The sequence below is a fragment of the Oryctolagus cuniculus genome, chromosome 4 (genome assembly GCF_051225735.1).
Source record: "Oryctolagus cuniculus isolate XC-2025 breed Fujian yellow rabbit chromosome 4, ASM5122573v1, whole genome shotgun sequence".
Lineage (NCBI taxonomy): Eukaryota > Metazoa > Chordata > Mammalia > Lagomorpha > Leporidae > Oryctolagus > Oryctolagus cuniculus.
This window is the reverse complement of record NC_142870.1, coordinates 19,772,370-19,793,942: the sequence shown is the minus strand read 5'-3', so window position 1 is coordinate 19,793,942 and position 21,573 is coordinate 19,772,370. Positions and strand designations below refer to the sequence as shown.

General features: G+C 42.2%; 1 protein-coding gene across 7 annotated transcripts in view; it reads right to left on the bottom strand.

The window, feature by feature from the left end:
- APP (amyloid beta precursor protein) overlaps positions 1-21,573 on the bottom strand; it is a 269,028-nt gene that overhangs the window by 189,973 nt on the left and 57,482 nt on the right. For all 7 annotated transcript variants that reach the window (XM_008266825.5, XM_008266826.5, XM_008266827.5 and 4 more), the window contains 1 exon segment: positions 19,809-19,976. In XM_008266825.5, the coding sequence (XP_008265047.1) occupies positions 19,809-19,976 (168 nt within the window).

Here is a 21,573-nt window from a genome sequence, read left to right as displayed (position 1 = left end):
TACTTTATTCTGAAGTCTTCTAACACCTCAATATTCCAGGTCACAGATAACGCTTTACTTGAAAATGCCACTAAAACGTTAATATCCCCATGGTTTTTTCCATGTATAATGAGAGGCAAAGTGGCTCTTTGTGCAGAAATATAATTCTCCCACCACTTCTCCTTGTTTACTGTATCACAAAAGTACCGCACTCATGAGTCATAAACTCTGCCACTAGGAAGCCTGCCCTGAGGGACACCAGTTTCTGTGCACTGCAGCGTGAGTTACTCATTTCCTAAAGGGGCTCAACTGCCACTTCACAGAAACACAGCCCCGCCGAGAATCTCCTCCAGAGCTGGCAGTTTCTACAAGCTCAGTAGCAAGAGCGGTCACACCGCCTCATGTTGCCTTCTTCTCCATTTGTTTGTGGGGTGTGGATCGAGCACTAGGAGAAAAGGATCTCTCTTTTACATTGGTTGTGCAATGCCATCAGATTCCCTAGGGCATTACTTAATGCAACAGAATAGGAATTTCCAGGTTGACAATTTCTAAGCTGGTAGAATTACAGACAAATTAAAATTCAACAAGATGGAGATTCTCCCTCAAGATGACTGGAGCTTCAAACAGTGCTTGCAAACACAGACTACCTCTTGTTCCCACCATGACAATGAGGACAAGTGTTATTTTCTGGGCATCCACTTCTCTCTCCATCTACATTGCTGATAACAATTATTAAGATCCAGATGGATGAGGAGATAACATCAGAAGGACATCAAGCCCACATGTAGTTTGCTAACTACCTAGCCATTAAAATGGAAGCAATAACTTCAACCTAATTCACTCACTTTTATTTAGAGATAAGCAGTTACTCATTTGGATGTGCCACAGATAGTCTGATTTGGTCCTCCTAAAACCAGGAGGTTTATTTAAAGGCACAGGGGCATCAAAGATCAAGGTAACAAAATTGGAAGCACAGCAAGACCCAGTTAGGTAAAATGATTACCACATACACAAGCAACCTCAGAAAGCAAAAACAAAGAACACTATGAAACACACTAAAGTTCTTCCAAAAATTCCAAATACCATACCTAGTTTGTTTGTTTGTTTGTTTGTTTTTTACATTAAGTAGCTCTGGTATATGTCCAGAGAAAAATGAGCATTTTCCTACTGAAAAAATAGCACAGCTTATTGTTTTGGTCAAGAATAAAAATTAAGATAATTAGATGTACAAATGACCTAATGGTTAGATAATTCTGTGACTTTTCACCATAATTAATTACAAGCATCAGCTCAATATTTACTATTTCCTCCAATCTTTATAGGAAATAAAAATGCCTGAGTTTTTTAGGCTATTTAATTTGTATGCATTTGCTAACACAAACAACACATGAATTGTTAATACAATAAGCATTGCTAATAATTTGCGAATACATTAGCAAATCCTTATTCTCCTAATCCCTTCTTTGCTAAATGTTTCTTATGTAAAACCCAATTATGAGTTAACTTTCTTGGTTATTGAAAAGGAACTTTAGACAACTACAGCTATATTAATACACGCTTAAAATAAGGCAGATGCAAAGCTAGCCTGTGTCAGCTACTAAAAATTAGACTGTCCTCAATTCCCACACATCTTCCTCAATTTCGGTGACTCAGGGTAGTTGTAAAAATACATACACTGTGTTCCAAGCATACTCTTACCTAAGATCCCTTACACCAGCAAGCTCCTTAGGCATCCTTTGTCCTCACAATGACAAAGCCTCCTCCAGCCACAGTGAAATATAATGTCAGTGCCTCCCTCTCTCCCACTTAGGGAATGCTTTAAGGCATTTATCACAGCGGGCCTCACATCTGTGCTCAGGACATATCTGTACCACCTCCAGCAGAAAGGCACTTTCCTGAAAGGCAGGAAACAACCTGGCACAAGGCAGCCTCCCTATGGCATCCACATGCATTATCTTTGGTTTTAAGGCTACCAGGAGGCTGCCAACCCCCTACGCCTCTTCGTGGTGCTCCACTTCTCAGCTCTCTAAAGAACTCATTAGTGACCATATTTTAACTCTGTAGCTCCAGCCTTGTATCTGATTAGAGCCAGAGTGGGGGTGGGGTGGGAGGGGGGGAAGAATCAGTAAATTGCATTCTCTTCTTTAAGAGCTTAAATTTAAATTTTTTTTTTTCAAAAAAAGTTACTTATTTACTTGAAAGGCAGAATTACAGAGAGGGAGTGACACAGAGAAGTCTTCCAACTGCTGGTCCACTCCCCAAATGGCTGCAGTGGCCAGGGCTGGGCCAGAAAGAAGCCAAGAGCTTCTTCTGGTCTTCCATATGGGTGCAGGGGCCCAAGGATCTAAGACATATTCCACTGTCCACTGTTTTCCCAGGCGCACTAACAGGGAACTGGATTGGAAGTGGAGCAGCTGAGACTCGAACCAGCAAGCATATGGGATGCTGGAACTGCAGACAGTGGCTTAACACGCTACGCCACAGGACTGGCCCCAAGCTTAATTATTTTTATTCATTTGAGATGCAGACAGAAAGTTGAGTCAGACAGAGAAAGAGAGGGAGAGCCCCCATACTCTGGTTCACTCCCCAAATGCCCAGAATGGCCAGGGCTGGGCCTGGCCAAGGCTGCAAACCAAGAGAGCAATCCAATTCTCCCATATAGAGAGCAGGGACCCAGTTACTTGAGTCATCACCACTGCCTCCCAGGGTCTGCATTAGCAGGAAGCTAGAGTCAGGAGCAGAGCCAGGTATCGGGTGTTGACCCCAGGTACGTGAGACATGGGCTTCCAAATGAACTTCCTAACAGCCAGGCTAAGTGACCAGCCCCATCACCCCAAGAATTTTGAACTAACACACACGGGCTCTCACTCAGCCAGAAGGACTGGGAGCTAGAGTAAGTCAGAGCCAGAGATGGCGTAAGTCAAAACCCTCAGGTGAACTGGCAAAAGGCATCTGGAGGAAGCAGTTGGTTGGAGGAGGAAAATGGGAAGATGTACAGAGACAGAGCCAAGGGGAGAGTCAGACAGAGCCAAGGGGAGAGTCAGCGACAGACAGCAAAGACAGAGGGTCACACAGGATTACCTGAGCTCTAACTCCCATGAGTCTTGGCGTGTGCATTCTAAGAAATTCCCTGCTCCATACGATAACTCCCCCTTTTAAATATAAGCTACTTACAACAGCCTTTATGTTCCTTCCCATGGGACACAGTCCAAGAACAAGGACCAGCTCAAATGCTGGTTCACTAACCCCATTCCATGATCCCTTCAATCTGCACCCAGACCATCTCATACCCAACACTGTACCGGGTCTTCTACTCTGTCGGACCTCATGATTGATCACTTTCTACGTCCTACTACACCTGTGTGCCTTCCTGCCCTATCACCATATACTTTCCTTAAAGTGTGATTCATTTTTGTGTGTTCTCCCAGTAGTGGCCAACATCATGAGAGCACAGTTAAATATCTGATAAATATTTATTGAATTTCTACTTAAGGACAGAATCCATTCATCAGAGAGAAATCCAGTTTATATTAACCTCCCACTGGGTAAATAAGGCGTTGTAATAGTTATTGGATTATGAGCTCTTAAGAAAAAAGAAGTATGCCAATGTCTTCTAATATTGTTCTTCAAAGTAGATAGGGCAACTTAAGCAAACCATAGCTTCTTATCTAACCTGAAGAAATTCCAAATACTCACAGCCAGGAAAGAGGTAGAAAAGAAACAAACTTAACTCTGTTTTGGGGGTAGCCTAAATATTTTTGTCCACTGCAGAAATACTTTAGAACTACTAGAACACTTTTGTTGTATATGAAAAAAAAAAAGAAAAAAAGAAATCTGAAGTCTCTATTTCTTTTACTCTCTCTCCAAACTGAAAATATATTAATCTCACACAAGATAACATTTAAGTTGCTAAAAATGCAAAGATATTGATGATATTTAAGAAAGCCAAGAACATGTACTTATATACCTATATATATATACACACACACACAAATATAAAAATATTTCTTTATAACATATGTTGTTAGAAATCTATAAGAACTTTCATTTATTTTCACATACAGGGCAAATAAGGGAACCCCAGAAGTCCCTTTTGCAAACAGGTTTCCTAGAGCAGCTAATTAGTGATAAAAGTCCTGTTTATACACAACTGAATTCTACATGACCAATGATAGCTGGAACACAAAATCTATAAAATGCTAAAAACAAAATTAGAGTAAATGGGAACTACTACTAATTCTAAAAATAACTTACCTATGGTTCAGTCATTTCATTTATTAAGTTAATTTTTAACCAAGTTCTCTTTGAAAAAATGCTAGAAATTACAGTGTTAGTAAAACAACGTTTTAAATATACAAAAGTCAGGGGCAGGCATTTGGCCCAGTGGTTCAGAAAGAAAGTTGGCATGTCAGTGCCCCATATCAGAGAGGCTAGGTCCAGTTCCTGACTCTAGCTTCCTGCTAATTAAGGATCTGGGAGTCAGCAGTGACAAGCTCTTCTGCAACCCACGGAGGAGACAAAGCTTGAGTTCTTCCATCTCATCTTCAGCATCTCCCAGCCCTGTACTTGGAAGCATTTGCAGAGTGAATTGGTGGATGTGAATGCTTACTCTGTCACTCTCCTTCTCTCTTGCCTCTCAAATAAATAAATAATTTTGTTAAAAAGTCAGTAACATGGTGCCAGGACATCTTGATTTATAGGTCAGTAAAAGGGACAGCAACAAAATGGACACAGTGTTTGTCCAGAATTGACGCACACAGAGTAGTTAAGATAACGAATTTGCAGGGCCAGTGCAGTGGCACAGTAAGGTAATTCTTCCCCTGCGGCGCTGGCATCCCATATGGGCACCGATTCTAGTCCTGGCTGCTTCTCTTCCAATCCAGCTCTCTGCTATGGCCTGGGAAAGCAGTAGAAGATGGCCAAGTGCTTGGGCCCCTGCACCCATGTGGGAGAGCAGGAAGAAGCACCTGGCTCCTGAGCAGTGCAGCTCTGGTTGTTGCAGCCATTTGGAGAGTGAACCAAGGAACGGAAGACCTTTCTCTCTCTTTCTCTCTCTCTCCCTCTCTCTCTCTCTCACTGTATGTAACTCTACCTCTCAAATAAATAAAATCTTAAAATTAAAAAAGATAATTAATTTGCATTCCAATGTGGGCATTTGCCATAGCAGTTAAGACACAACTTGGGATACCTGTGTCCCACATCAGAGCAGCGGGGTTCAAGTCCCTGCTCCACTCCTGATTCCAGCTTCCTGTTAACATACACCCTGGTTCAAGCACTTGGGTCCCTGTCACCTACTTGGGAGACTCAGTTTTAGCCCTCGACTTCAACCTAGCCCAGCCCCAGCTGTTGTGGCATTGAGGAATGAATCATTCAAATAAATAAGGATTCTGCATTCTATACTTACCCAAAGACAAGTGTAGCCAGATTTGAAAATTATTAAAGCTGAATGATCAGCGCCTGTTGAGCACCTTTTACTATTTTTTCTTTTGCTTGAAATTTTGAACTTAGAAATAGTTTTAAAAAATCTAGTCCACATAAAGTCACATTTTAAAATTTATATTGAATGCTAAGTGACCTTAGCTAGCATACATGACTATACACAAGAAACAAAAAAAATTAAAACTTCTATTGATATTTGCAGGCAGACAGGATTAATTAATTAATTCAACTACAGACCACAACCCCTCCTTGCCCCCTCTCATGATCTCACACCCATACCTGCAAAAGACCACCCATTGATTAGATTATGCTTTTTGGAAGGGGATAAAAGATGTGGGGTGGGCTGGGCCCCTCTCTTGCTGCCCTGCACCTCCAGGGCCCTTGGCCTTCCTGCTGCCCCTCTCTCTGCTTTGCTGGCTACTTGTGCTACTCCTAAAGACACACTTGGCTCTGTTCTGGTTCTGGCCTGTTTCTCCCATGTGGCTCCCGGCAAGCTCTGCCTGGCATGGGCTCAGCTTTTGATTCTAGACTCCTTTCTCCCTTAAATAAAGCCCTCGCATTCCTTGGTATTTCTCTCACTAAATAAATGATAAAATTTAACCATGTCACCTGTTTTATTCGTGATTTTATTTATAATTTGTTTTATTCAGAATTCTTATCTGAATAGAAATCAAGGACCCTCAAGACACTAATATTAAAATAATTAATAAAGGTAACCCATATCACCATGACAAAATGTTATAGAGGCAGCCTAATCATGGGATATTTCCATCTTCCAAAAGCTTTTATATACAATTCCTTTTTCAAAGAAAAACAAATGAGGAGAACAGGAAAAACAAATAATAATGAAGGGTTTATTAACTGCTAGACATCACAGTAAATGTTTGAGGGGTAGCCTGTCACATAAGCCTCTATGAATCAGTAACTGCTCTAGTTTTCAGAAGGGCAAGCTACAACAGACTAAACACTAAAGTGTACAATAAAGTTTTTTCAATGTGTATTTATTTATTTTAATTTTTATTTGAAAAGCGGAGAGCAATGTTCCATTCACTGCTTCACTCCCCAAATGCCTGCCAATAGTCAGGGTGAGGCCAGGCCAAAGCCAAGAGCCTGGAAAAAAACCAGCTCCAGGGGAGGGCGGCAGGGACTTGAGCCTTCACCTGCCGCCTCCCAGGGTGTGCACTGACAAAAAGCTGGAATCAGAAGCAGAGCTGGAACTTCAGTGACTTGCGACTTGGTCATACAAACAAGACAAAGTGTGTCCTAGACATGATACTTCTGTTTCTGGATGTAAATAACATACTTTGAATTTTTCTGGAATATTAAGGAAAAAAAAGTCACATGTTGAACTGCTTTCAACATACGTTGTTTTAATAAGTGACCCCAAAAACAGAACATCTAATCTAATTGAGACAGAGAACTGGAAACTGAAGGCGCCTCTGCATGCAAGTTAATGAGGTGCTGAGAGGCCACAGGCAGCTGATGCAACACTGATGCAATAGTGGAAGTCTAGGCAGCCACCGTGTTCACAATCATGGCCTTCTGTGAAAGCCAAGAAGGTGAAATGCTGCAGGCCCTTAGCATATCTCCCTACAATATGGCCCAATCCTGCTTCTGACACTGCACTGTTATACCCACATGTTCATACTCAGCCCTGGAAAATACTGTGAAGGACTTGCTTGATTGACATGTCATTCTAATTCCAAAGTGCTGAATGTGTGTGTGAAAAACAGGGGTGGGGTGGGAGACAGACACTAAAGCAAACAGGGCAGGACACAAATGTGAAAATGCAAACAGCTGTGCACACATGTAGCTTAGATTATTTATTCTCTTTCAATTTATAGCTAATTGTTTTTTTGTCTTATTTTTATTTTCATCTACTTGAAAAGCACAGCAAAGATTTGGATAGTTTCTTACTTCTTTAAGATATCTAAAATGGCTTCATCATGTTTTGCCCCTACCTAAATCTTATGGTTTGTGCAAGGAATCCTAATTTTCATACAGACCACTCACTAATGCATGAAGTCTATCTTTATTCATACATGAGTAGCTCAATACTCTATTCAAAAACGGTTTCACTTAAATATAAATTTCTGAATCTTTCAATGTATCTGTGCCTGTAATTTGTAGATCAATTTCAGTTTTGCAAAGGTGGAGGATGCACAGCACAAAATTACATCCAAGAATGTACCACGGCTTCTACCACCGCACAGTGCACACGGCAACCCCTCAAAGCTGGCTGGTTAAAAGATCAGATCCGGTGTCGGCTTTTTTTTTTTTTTTTTTTTTTTAATTTAAATTTTAACTTCAAATCATTGCAGACCAAAAACAAAAAGGTGGAGATTCCCAATTCTTGTCTGGGAATCCCACGTTCAGTTACACATTCCAGCGCAGAAGCTAGGAAACAGAAGTGGTTTTGTTCCACTCATCTAACAGGCAGTTTTTGTTTTGTTCAGGCTCTGGTGCGCTTTGTTTGCTGATCCCGTTAACCTACAGACAAACAACCTTTCACTTACTAGAGCAAAAAGGTTAAAGAAATAGAAAATAGATAACTCTGGAAAGGAAACCAGGTAGAAAAAGAGAGAGTATACCCAGAATCTAATGAGATTATAAACAAACCCACATTCACCTAACTTCTCCGGTTGAAATTTCTGCCAGCACTTGACGCTCACTTGGTTCAAAGTTCTCCCCAGAGATTCGCTCCCCAGTATAGGCACCTGAGTCATCCACAGGTTCAGGACGGTTCCACCTGGCAGGGGGTGCTCTGCTTTCAAGGATACAAAGGGTAGGCAGCAGGGCCTATGTTTCAAGTTCTCTCTTCAACAGAGGAGGAACAATGCTGGGGTCTTTAAAAAGTTCACAGAAAATGCAGATCATGAAAAAAGTATGCATGGATTTTAGAACCTTTTGCAACAAAGTAAATTTATTTTTCAATTTTATTTTCCCATGAACTTTTTAAAGTACCTGCATACAATGCCACGTTTAATTGTCAATATTTAACTTTTACAACACCTACCTGTGTGTTCCTATCAGGGAGTGAGGAAAGGGTCTGGATTGCTCAAGTGCCCAGAGCAAAGATTTCCGTATCAGAGCAGCAGGAAATCCTGCAGAGGGTGGGGAGGAGGGGCATCCTGATCTTTCAGGTCCCCTTCCCGGGGGATATTCTGTGATTTCAATGTCCTCCTTTCCTCCAATTTGACCTACCCTTGGAAACAAACTAATTTTTCTAAAAATGTCTTGACCAGAAAAAAACTTGTGCTTAAAACTCTCCCAAGGAGGCCAGTGCTTGTGGCACAGCGGCTTAAAGCTCTGGCCTGCAACTCAGGCATCCCATATGGGCACCTGTGAGTACTGGCTGCTCCACTTCCAGTCAGCTCCCTGCTAATGTGCCTGGGAAAGCAGCAGAGGCTGGCCAAGTCCTTGGCCCCAGCTCCCACAGAGAGACCAGGAAGAAGCTCCTGGCTTTGGTTTTAGATTGGCTCAGCTCCGGCCGTTGTGGTCACTTGGGGAGTAACGAGAGAATAGAAGACCTCTAACTCTTTCAAATAAATAAATCTTTAAAAAATAAATAAATAAAACCCTCCCAAGGCTCCCATTAATCTCTTGGTTTAGATCCCAAAGCCCTAGATTCACAATGAAGACAGCTTTACAGCTTCATTCCACTTTGTCAAGTTCCTGAACTCTCCTCTCAGTTGTATTTAACTGGATGTTTGCAAGCTCCTTATGGACCAAGAACTCAGCAACATCCAACATAAAATCCTATTCTTAACACTGCCCAATAAATACTGGCTAAATTTGCCTTTTTAAATTTAGGAACAAATAAACTTCTTGAGATGTAGGGCTGGAGTATATTTTCCTTCATATATCTCAAAGCCTTTTTAAATATTTTTTAAAAAATCATTTCATGCAAAAGAAAGAGTAAAAGGAAATATAACAATTTCTAATTTACATTTCTCAGCGATAGAATATGTTTCAAAGGGAATGTTATCCTTGTTTTGGTCTATTTATATGAAGAAATTCCATAGGCCAAAGTTTCGGTACTACAACAATTCATTAAGGCAAGTGGCTCCTTCATGCTGTTGAAAATGAATAATTTACATAATTATATTTGAGTTGTTTTCATGATGTCAGCAGTTTTTGCCTCCAGTATAGAGCAGAGAAAAGGCTTTTGTCCTTTTTTAAATCAATGGACCACACAGAAAAAAAAGAGTGTCCATTGTGGACACCTATTATTCACACAAGCTACTCAGTAGCTTCAAGCAGTAAACAAATAACAGTTCAGGGATCTGGTTTGCTTCATGCATTCAGGAAGTGCACTTACTGATCACCCAGAATATCAAACTGAATTTTTAAAACCACACTATGTATTTATCATTCTGCTACTACTGAGTATCTATCATGGCACTTAGATCTTATCAGGGTTAAAAATACATGAACTAATGGCCAACATTCCCCCAACTCTTGCCTAAAAATCTCTTTATAGAGTTCTATCAATGGAAAGAAAAGGTCTCTACAAAAGGAGGCCTCAGACCACATTTTTCGAGAGGCTCTCTGAAGGCTGAGATGGACTCAGAGCTCCTGCCCAAGCTGCTCTAGTACCCAGGCCAACAACAGGCCACCCACAAGCACTCAGTGCTGACTGACATGCTCTGGGTCAGAGCCAAGTGTGGGATCCCGTGCACGGGAAGGCACGCTCTCCAGAACTGTTAACTCTTAGCAACACCATGGTGCTTGCGGCGCTTTTGCCTGCAGGAGCCACAGTATATCCTTGTCTTGGTCAGCATGGGTTGCTGCAACAATACCACAGACTGGGTGGCTGACACAACAGAAACACATTTGGTCACAGTTAAGTCAAGGAGCCAGCATGGCTGGGCTCTGGTGGAGGCTCAGCTACACCATGCTGCTGTGTCCTCACATGACCTCTTTGTGGGAGCAGGGAGAAAGGCAGCAAGGCCTCTGGTGTGGGCATTCTCATGAGAGCATGAATCCCATCATGAGAGCCCCACATTCATGACCTCATCAAACACTCGTCACCTCCGAGAGGTCCCATCTCCCAATATCAGAACATTGGAGGTTATAGTTTCAATGTAGGCATTTGGGCGTGGTAGTAACAAACCTGCATTCCCTAGCAGTCATCAATACACAAGCTTGGTGGTAAAAATAGCATCTTAATTGTTAAAGTGATCATATTAAGTGTTAAAGTGAACATATAAATAGGATTAAGTGTTAAAGTGATCATATAAACAGGATCAAGTGTCTGGTAATAATAATAGAATTAAAAAGGAGAGAATGTTCCAGAATGGGAGGCAGTCCACACAGCAGACTCATAGAAGGACAATCACTTTAAGTAACACTCTGACTTCAAAATCAGCCATTAAGACTTCCTGGTCTGGCTGAAAAGCCTGTGAGAACATTTGAGGCACAAAAATCCAAGACACTGTGGCAAAAAATGTGCTACATGAAGGATATCTGTGAGTTGAGACCCCAGTGAAAGAAGTGGCCAACAGAGAAGAATGTACTTTTCTCTCATGGGAGGAAAGAACTTCTACTTTGCTTATGGCCTTATCCAAATACTGATAGAATTTGTGGACTCAAAAGTCTTCCATAGCCTAGGCAGCTCATGTCAAGTGTTTCTGGTGGTCACTGACATCATACATGAGTGTTAATTGTTAAATTAACAACAGGAGTCACAGTGCACGAACTCCTCATGCAGGACCTCTGTACTCAATGAGTTGTATTGAGAGTTAATTGTGATACTTGTTCTCAAATAGTTTGTGTGTGTGTGTGTGTGTGTGCGCGCAAATTGTTGAAATCTTAGTATAGAGTTGGTTTTTTATGTACAAAGTTAATTGAAAATGAATGCTTTTTTTTTTCATTTGACAGAGTTAGCAAGAGACAGAGACAGAGAGAAAGGTCTTCCTTCCATTGGTTCACCCCCCAAATAGCCACTACGGCTGGAACTACACAGATCCGAAGCCAGGAGCCAGGTGCTTCCTCCTAGTCTCCTGTGTAGGTGCAGGGGCCCAAGCACTTGGGCCATCCTCCACTGCCTTTCCAGGCCACAGCAGAGAGCTGGACTGGAAAAGGAGCAACCGGTACTAGAATCAGCCCCCATATGGGATTCTTGCGCTGCAGGCGGAAGATTAACCAAGTGAGCCATGGCACCGGCCCAAATGAATCTTAATGGAGAATGGGACTGGGGAGGGGAGAGGGAGGAGAGATGGGGTGGGACTGTGGCGGGGGGTGGGGGCAGGTATGGTGGGAAGAATAACTAAAGTTGTACTTATGAAATTTGTATTCCTTAAAAAAATTTAAAAATATTTTAAAAAAACAAAAGCAAAAAAAAAGAGTAATTATTGAGGAAATCAAATGGTAGCAACATGCCTACTCCAAAATAAAGGACAAACTATGAAAGCTAAAAAAAAAATACTTGATGAAGAAATTAAAACAAAACAAAGAAACCCACCAATGTTGCCCACATAAAGCAAAAAGAAAGAGGCAAAAGAAGGCAAGTGTGTCGTGCTTTAACCCTGGCTTCCTTCTGCACCCTTCCCCATGGTACGAGGTCTCGAGGACACACAGAGTGAAACGTATCTGGCGATCAGGCTGCAGAGCAGTTGGCTGCCTGGCCCTGCTGGCACTGGGTCTCACTCCCCCACTGCATTCCTGTTTCCAGTAAAGGAAGCTGGGGGTTTCTCAGCTCCTGCTTGTGCCTCATCATACATTCTGTGCTGCTCCTCAGCCAGGGGCTGCTGAGGGGGTGAGGAACTCAGAGAATTGTAGGTACTTGGGGAGCCTGCCTTGCCTGGCTTCAAAACCGCTCTCTCCTCTTTTCAGGCTAAGACTTTGAGGCAGGTGCCACCTCACCAGAAGCGCTGTTCTTACAGAATGCCTGCCCCTCCCCTTCTCCCGCACTGCACCCAATGCCAGGCAAACCCTCCCCAGAGGCCTACCCCTCAGACATCTTCAGAAGAGCCAAGTCCCCTCCAGGCAGCTCTGAGCACTCAGGGCCTTCCTGCCTGTTCTCTCTCCCCAGCAGGGTGACCTCGAGTTTCCCAGATTGTGAGCTGCCTCTCTTCCCCACAAAAGTGGGCTCACTGTGAGTGACCTTGGGAAGTTCCCAAAACTCCTTGAACCTCAGTCTCCCCACATTGAAAAGTGGGGTTGCCTCTCTGCAGCAGCAGCATGGCTGTCACTGCCCTTCCTACTCATACTCCCCAAGCACAGCACTGGGACACCTCATGTCTGTGTGTCCAGGAGAGCCCATCTGAGCCCAGAACCTTCTCCCACAGAGCACCTCGCCAGCCAGCTCAGGCTGTGGAGGTGGCAACGCTCTCTTTTCTACACTGGTGTCATAAAGAAAAGTCTTGTAACAGCAGAAATGCGGTCAGCCCAAGACTCCCAGCCCTGTGTGTGCCCTCCTGGAAGAGTGTGAAGCTTGGCCAGTGGAGCTCTGCTCAGCATCCTCCTCCTCCCTCTGGGTTGCTTTCCATGCACAATTTTCATCTTTCCCCTCCTTTTTGAAGCAATAATCTCAGGATCTGCAAAGCCCCATCAGACACACTGACCCCTACCCAGGTCAGCCCACATGTCTGATCACATTTCTTGAGAAGCAAATGACAGGAGGTTGCTCCCACTAGAAATCACACTCACAGAGAAGTCTTATCAGAAAGAAAATAAAACAAAATGACCAAAGGCATAAAAAAATTTGTATAGACATACTTTTGGGAGATGGGTGGAAGAGCAAGACTGAATGATGATGGAGCAAATGTAAAACTATTATGATTGGGAAAGAGGAGGACATGTACAGGTGCCAAAAAAATGGAAGGACTTGGGATAATGTACATAAGGTTAGGCAAAAACTCAATTTAAACCATAAATTTTAACCTTTCTTCTCAGTGGAACTTCTCAACAGGCTTGTAACAAGGAAAAAACATTAAAGGATCAATTTTCACTTTTTCTCCTTAATCTTGCTCTAGACCAAAGATAGGACTGAAGAAATCAGGAGGGCAAAAGTAACAGCAAACAAACAAACAAACAAAAAAACACTCAGTGGCAGGGAATGCAAATGCCCTTGCAGCCATTTGGGGAGTGAACCAGCAGATTAAGGATCTCTCTCTCTGTAATATGAGACTACACAAATGCAGACTAGAGAGTTTACTATCAAAATTTAACACTTTACTCTAAGCTGAGCACATACAATGCAAAGCAATCCTTAGAAAAAATTAATTTAACAAATGAGTTCAACTAGTTAGTGAAAGGTCAAAGTCAGGTCACAGACACAGGCGAAGGGGGATTGTTTTTGCAGTCCTATGACCTCAGACACCAAAAGCTGCCTCTCAGACTCAGCTACCTGTCTCTAAACACCTGTGTTTTGATCACGAGTAGGGCAACGGGAGCAAATAAAGAAAAGAGAAAAATCACACAGGGGAAAAAAAAAATCATTAAATGAGTAACCCTGTTAATGGTAATTAAAAGTTATGGTTTCTGTGTATTTTTTTAAAAAAAGAAATGATTTTGCTCAATGCTAGGTATCATAATATAGTAGATAATCATCTTCACAGTGCTGAGCAAAACACTGACTGGCAACCTAAAATTCTACACCCAATTAAGCTGCTGTTCCATAACAACTCCTGGAAATGCCTAATGAACATGAAAGCCATCCAACAAAAGGAGAAATCATTTAGTTACAGGAATTGAGTTGTTTTCATGAAAGCACTGGCTATCAGCAGTGAACCCAGATAAAGACAGGACCTACTACTAGGGGACTCATAGCCATAGAAGACAGTAAGACTGTAAAACTTTGAAAATATAGTGTAATTTAAAAATCCATGAGAAGAGGAGGTAGAAAAATAAGAGTTGTCATTTTCCTTTTTGTTCTTAGCAATGAATCAATTGATGCTACATACACCTAAGTTCAAGTCAAAAGAAAAACTACTCATTATTTCTGGTTTTAAAGAAAGCTATCAGGAATAGCCACAATGTAGAAAGTAGTGGAAATTTGGAAAATTGGAATATCAATAAGGAAATCTGGGAAATTGAAATATCAATAAGGATAATTCTAGATAGTTCAATATACAACACTGGATAGAAAATATCTTTGTTGATAGTTTTAAGAAATCTTTCTTCACTCATGCACACATTCTCCCCAAAGCCAGCTAAGGTCTTGATGCCCTGTAAATTCTCCCAGCCACCACTCCCCTCCCGAACCTGTAACCCTTTTCCACTCCACACCTGCTGTGCGGCACTGTAGTCCTTGCTCCACTTTGCCCCATGCCAAAAGCCATTCCTTCTCTGATTATAGCCTCTGTCCCCTGTTACCTGGGCTGTCAAACAGACCACACATTCCCACAGCCAAGGTAAGCTCGCCCAGCTGCTGAGTCCATGTGAATATAGTGACAGGGCCCAGGGTGGATGTCAGGTTGGGACTGCACACTCGCAAAACTGCTAGAAAATGACCCAATCAGACTATGTCCCCGTTTCAGAAAAGGAGATGTCTCACTCCTTTCCAGGACTCACTACAACACTGTTCCACTGGATCTCACTTATTGCTGAGTCTTATAGAAGTCCCCTGATATTAAGCCGCACTCTTATGGATATCTTCCCTTGCCAGTATAGCTTATGCTGTTCCAATCAAAAAACTAAAAGCAAAGAGCAAAAAACATTGAAACTCTCACCCAAAGCCTTTCCTTTTGCCTTCATTTGCCCGCAAGCTCTTGGCCTCTAGGTCTCTCCTCAGAGTCCACACTGTCTTCACCACCCATTCATGTCATTCTTTCCACAATCTATTGCCATTTCACTTCTTCCCATGCTATTCCACTGAGACTGCTCTAAATCCAAAGAATGTTGTCACCTAAAAGTTTCCAAGACTTAGACATAGGCCAGATTTCTGCATCTCCTAACAGTGAAAGGAAGGTGTCTGGGATTATCTGATTCTAAAAAGCATGTTTTTCTCAGGCTACTTTTACAACTCTGCACGGAGAGACAAGGTAGACACCTGATGGTGATTCCAGGGATGCCTGCCCCGTGAAAACAATTGGCATTATTCCTGATAATTCCTGTTCCTAGTCATGCAATCGCAGTGTGCTGGGAAAAGAATTTAAATCCAAGTCAAACTGGATCAGATTTAACATTTTACAGATTATTTCATCAATAAGTGAAGCCAGTCAAATCTCCGACATGTGGTCATTTTGCAAGAGACATGATTTTACCTTGTCTGCATCACACTTGCGCTCTCATCACTACCCTTGTTTAGTTAAGACTTTAACCCGGCCTGACTGGCAGCACACAACACCTCCCAGTTCTATCTCCCTGGCCACTGCTCTTCTCCCTGTATAGTATTCATTCTTTGCTCCACTTAAATGTCTCAATTCCTCAGGGTTCTTCCCCAAAGTTCTTCCCCAGAGGTGACAGGGGGTGGGTAAAATCACCACAAGCACTTCTCTGATATGCTCCATAAAGGTTAGCTGGCATTAGTGTCATAACCATCATCAAGTCAATTTTTTATTGTGAAAATTACTATATTTTACAAGCCTTTCCTCCATCTTCAGTTCCCTTTTAAGAACAGATCCTGTTGTCCTATTCATTAATACACCCTTGGGACCCACAGATTTATCTTTGAGGAAGGAAGAGAGAAACACTGGGCACCAGAAAGGTATTCACATGACCATTTTATATTAAAATATTTGGGGGGGGGAGGGTATTTGGTGTAGTGGTTAAGATACCACTTAGGGACACTTGTGTCCCATATCAGGGTCCTGTTTCACTTCTGATAGCAGCCTCCTGCTACAACTCATCCTAGGGAGGTAGCACGTGATGGCTCAAGTCTCTGGGTCACCTGCCACCCTCATGGGAGGCCTGGAATGCATTCCTGACTTCATTCAGCACTCTCGCTTCAGCCTGGCTGAGCCCTAGCTACGGTGAGCCTTTGGGGAGTGCACCAGAGAACAGGAGAGCTCTCTTTGTCTCATGTTCTCTTTTTCTCTCTGCCTTTCAAGTAAAAAACAACAATGAATTAAAAACTTGTAAGTAAACTACCTTAATATGCAAAATAATATTAAATTATAATATCTAAAATATTTTTAGTGCAAAACATTTTTAAAAGGCTAAAAACAAGACTTCCCTCTGGACTCTCAATCACCAGTAAGTCCTGAGGGCGGATCAAGGGGTATTCATCAATTCTACTTCCCTCTCTCACTTGCCACGTCATGATATCTAAGTCTGTATATAACCCAGAGACACGGGTGGCATAGATATCAGGGAACATGGCACTGTTCTATGGAGCTATGAGGCCACTGCCTATGTAACTTTACCCTTCCTAGCAGCAATGTGAAAAAGTAAAAAGAAACAGGTGAAGTCAATCTTAATCACACAAAATTAAAATGTAATAGCATAATGCCAATGTATTTAATAATACTATAAAATGGAACTATTTCAATATGAAATCCATATAAAATTATTGATGTTTTATGTGGGGGGGGGCGACCTCCCCCCCCCCCCCCGGGACCTGGGAGAATATTCTCTGGAAAACACAGGACAGGGACAACTCTTAGACTGCCAAAAGCTTTATTTCTCAGTATGACTATTATAGTGCAAAACCGCATAGCCAGCAGACTAAGGAAACAAGCAAAGTCCAAGGCCCTCGTGCTTACTAGTAGGGTCTGTCTCAAGGAGATTTATCAGTAAGGGCCCGGCCGCCTCGTCTTGCACCACAAACAGATGGAGGTCGGCTGCTATAGAGGTAATTATGTCCTTGACAGCTCTTGGACTCAGGGCCTTACGCCAAGCCCTTCACTGGACCTTCTCCTGGGTGGAGTCAGTCCCTGGACATAATCTCATGAATATATGTTTATTGATCTCTGAAATACGGCACTTATCTTACAGCTACGACCACATCCATGTGGACCAGCCACATTTCACGTGCTCTACAGCCACATGTGGCCATGGATTGAGGCTCTAGCAAAGGAGCCCTGAGGGAACTGAGAAGCTTGGTACACGGTGACACAGTAAGAGAGTGACATTTGGAAATGCAATGCTACAGTCTTGGCTCACATTTGTTGAAGAATTGGTGTGCACCACCCTAGAAGCACCTCTGCGGATCACGAGCAGAGACAGAGAGGACAACACCAGAATCCCCAGCCACCTGCAACCTGGCGCAGTCTGGGACTGGGAAGAACTGCCCTGTGCTTAACCCTGGGACAAACAACAGAATAAAACAAGCAGCAAAGCTCCCCAAGAATTAGTGGAATATCTAAATGCAGCAAGAAATAACAGATGCTCCCAGGGTCCAGCAGAGTAATTTCTGTTGGGCTTCCATACAGTGTAAAAACATCTGGTATGCATAAGGGAAACTATAGGAGGAAATTGTATATATACACACACATTCACCCCAAAATAGCCAAAGAGCAATATCATTGCATTTGAATTCTAGAATTAAAAAAATCCGATAAGCACTAGAATGCGTAACCTGCATGCATATGCAGAAAACCTGAAATGATACCAAACACACAGACACATGCACTTTGCCGAATTCATAACTTACCTATAAAACTGTACTAGAGGAACTCGGCAGAATGTGAACATTATTTCTAAAATACATACTTCCTAAATGTATGGGCAAAAGTTTATTTATTATCAATCCCTATTTAATAAATATATGGACAAAATATATTCTAAAAATATACATATAAGAACTTAAATATTAGGAAAGTCCACTTAAATATGATGGTCAAAAAGTCCCTTGATATATAATATGCTTTTCTGTTTCTCAGAACATGAGTAAATAATTAAAGACTGCTCTTTGGGAATGGTGTTGTGGCACAGCAGGTAAAACTGCCACCCGCTACGCTGGCATTCCATATGGGTGCTGATTCCAGTCCCAGCTGCTCCATTTCTGATCCAGCTCCCTGCTAATGGTCTAGGAAATGCAGAGGGAGATGGTCCAAATCCTTGAGCCCCTGTCACCCATGTGGCACCCCAGAATAAGCTCCTGGCTTCAGCTGGGTGCAGCCCTGGCTGTTGCAGCCATCTGGGGACAGAACCGGCAGATGGAGGATCTCGCTGTCTCTCCCTCTCTCTCTCTGTAGCTCTGACTTTCAAATAAATAAATAAAACCTTTTTTAAAAAGAAAGACTGCTTATTATAAATAGAACACTCTAAAAAATTAAACATTTTAGTAATAATAATTTTAAATACACAAATATCAATAACTCAATTTAAATTCTAGCCTAAAAAAATTCTGGGGTCAGGTATTGGGCACAACAGTTAAGACAGTGCCTGGGATGCCCACATCCCATATTGGAGTATGCCTGGATTTGAGTCCTGGCTCCATTCCCCAGTCTAGCTTCCCACTAATGAACACCCTGGAAGACAGCAGGTGATGGCTCAAATACTCGGATCTCTGCCACTCTTGAAGCAGACACAGATTGAATTCTGGCTCCTGGCTTTTGCCAGGCTTAGCTCTGGAAGTTGCAAGCATTTGGGGAATTAACCAGAGAATAAGAAATCTGAATATCTGCCTTGCAAATAAATTAATCAGCAAGTTTTTAACACTCAGAATGTATAGTCTGTATATGCAGAAAAGTGAAATGGGGAGGGCCGCCTTTGTAGTACAGTAGGTAAAGCCTCCACTGTGATGTACCCATCCAGTATCACAGTGCTGTTCTGATTCCCAGCTACTCTACTTCTTATCCAGCTTCCTGCTAATGTGCCTGGGAAGGCAGAAGATGATGGCCTCAAGTACTTGGGTCACTTCTACCCACTTGTGAGACTTGGATGGAGTTCTGGGATCCTGGCTTTAGGGAATAAACCAATAAATGGAAAAGAGTCAGTCTGTCTGTCTGTCTGTCTCTCTTTCTCTTTGCCTTTCAAATCAAATAAGTAAATCTTTAAAGAAAAAAAAAAGATAAAAAATGTCACGAAGCTCCTGGTGTTTCATCGGTGAGGAACTTTGCTTTGGTGTTTACACTGTTAGGAATTTTGCTTTGTCAAGAAGGAAGAGACTAATTCCCTTAAACATCCTTAAAGCACAACAGCCATATGTCCCAGATCAGGCAGCTGTTGGGAGATGTGGGATAAAATGTCTGGGACTCCAGTAATTGTTAAATGAATTAATAAGATAGGAATGCCCTACAGGATAACGGGGACGACAACAGGAAAAATTACACAATGCATGAAGATCTCTACAAATGAAGAGGACATGATTTCCAGGAAACTTAAACCAAAATAGCCAAGTTCAAAATGTTGCTTATGGTAAGGTACCTTTTGTAGAAAAGAAAGAAAGAAAATAAATGCTGGCTGACCATCCATAATCCGAAAGTCTGAAATCAGAAATGCTCCCATACCCGCACTCTCTGAGTGCCATCCTGACACCACAAACTGAGAGGACTTACTTCTTGGCAGTACTGCAGGATGCCCTCCTTGGTGCCAATGCAGGTTTTGGTACCTGATGGGTCTGGCTCCCACTTCCCACTCTGCACATTCATGTGCATGTTCAGTTTACCACAGTACATGGCGATCTGGGGTTCTGCCAGGAGGCCAGCATTGCCATCAGTGGGCACCTGAAAAAAATACAGATTTTGGTTAGTTACAGAATCTCCAGGGCAGAGGTTAGGTCGAAGAACAGGAAACATGGCAACAACATAAAAACAAGTCTCTTGCTAATTCTTAAGTATGAATTAGCCCCACCTTCACATTCCTTGGGATCAAGTATTCTATAAGCCACTGAAATGTCCAACTACCCATGCAACAGGGCATTCTTTTCTATGGAAATGTAAGAAGAAACAAACAATATTGAAAAGAATTTATTCACTGAAAAATACACATTTTCCCCCACAGAAAATTTTTGCAGTGCTTATAGGAAGGCTCTGACAGTGAAATAAAATGTTTTTCTGAAATAAATACAATCACTGTGGAGGAAACCACATTCTCATATCAACCACCCATTGACTCATACAAAGCACAATGCCCATCCCCTCCTGATGGTCAGGCTGGGAGTGACATCCTGTGCCACCTCTCAGCACCAAGAACAGGGTGTCAGTGTATATTATTAGTTAGCAAGTGACTGCATTATGATTTCTGCACAGAAAAATTTACTGTATAATTCACCACCCTGAAGCAAAGCTGAATATGCTGACCATCCTACATGGTTTTTCCCTAGAACATTCTCTGGTTACCACTGTCTCAGCTCTTAAATGTATATTAAGGGTGCTGGTGTCCCATATTCCCAACTAGCAACAAAGTCGCATTCAGAGTCCAGAATGACACCTACTTGCAATGGGTCTTAGCTAATGTTTGCAGGCAATACACCACTTCAAGAGAGTACCTTTGAAAGGGTGCCTTCTTGGGGCTAGTGCTGAAGTGTAGCAGGTAAAGCCACCACCTGCAGTGTGGGCATCCCATATGGACACCAGTTCGAGACCCAGCTGCTCTACTTCCAATCCAGCTCTCTGCTATGGCCTGGGAAAGCAGTAGAAGATGGCCCAAGTCCTTGGGCCTCTGCTGCATGGGAGACCTGAAGGAAGCTCCTGGCTCCTGGCTTCAGATCAGCACAGCTCCGACCATTGTGGCCAATTGGAAACTGAATCAGCAGATGGAAGACTCCTCCCTCCCTCCCTCCCGTCCTTCCTCCCTTTTTCTCTCTCTCTCTCTCTCTCTGCCTCTCCTTCTCTCTCTGTGTAACTCTTTCAAATAAATAAATAAATCTTAAAAAGGGTGCCTTCTGTATTTAACCCCTTCTGTGCATAAGTATTATCTTTATGTAAATATTTTTAGAAGGGGAAATGAAAGTTCTAAAGTATCTGTACCTTGTTTAACAGGTTCTAGTATCTCAAGAAGAGAAAAAAATTCAGCAAGAGATGAAAAATAAATCTACAGGAATAAAAGTGTTATTTGATGCTAAGGAATCAAAAGACACATTAAGTGTAATCCCCCCCTTGTTGAATTCCATTGCTGTGGAAATGTGAGACATTCATGCTAAGAAGAATAAACTTCCAACAGAAGCCATTCACACAGTCAAGAACTGGGTGATTTCATAGTTACTTGTATTATTCCAAAAATGGTTCCCCGGAGGAAAAACATGAACAACATGCAAATTGCACTGAAAGATTTCAGTTTAAGAAATGCAATTTTGCTGACATTTCTTGCCAAAATAATACA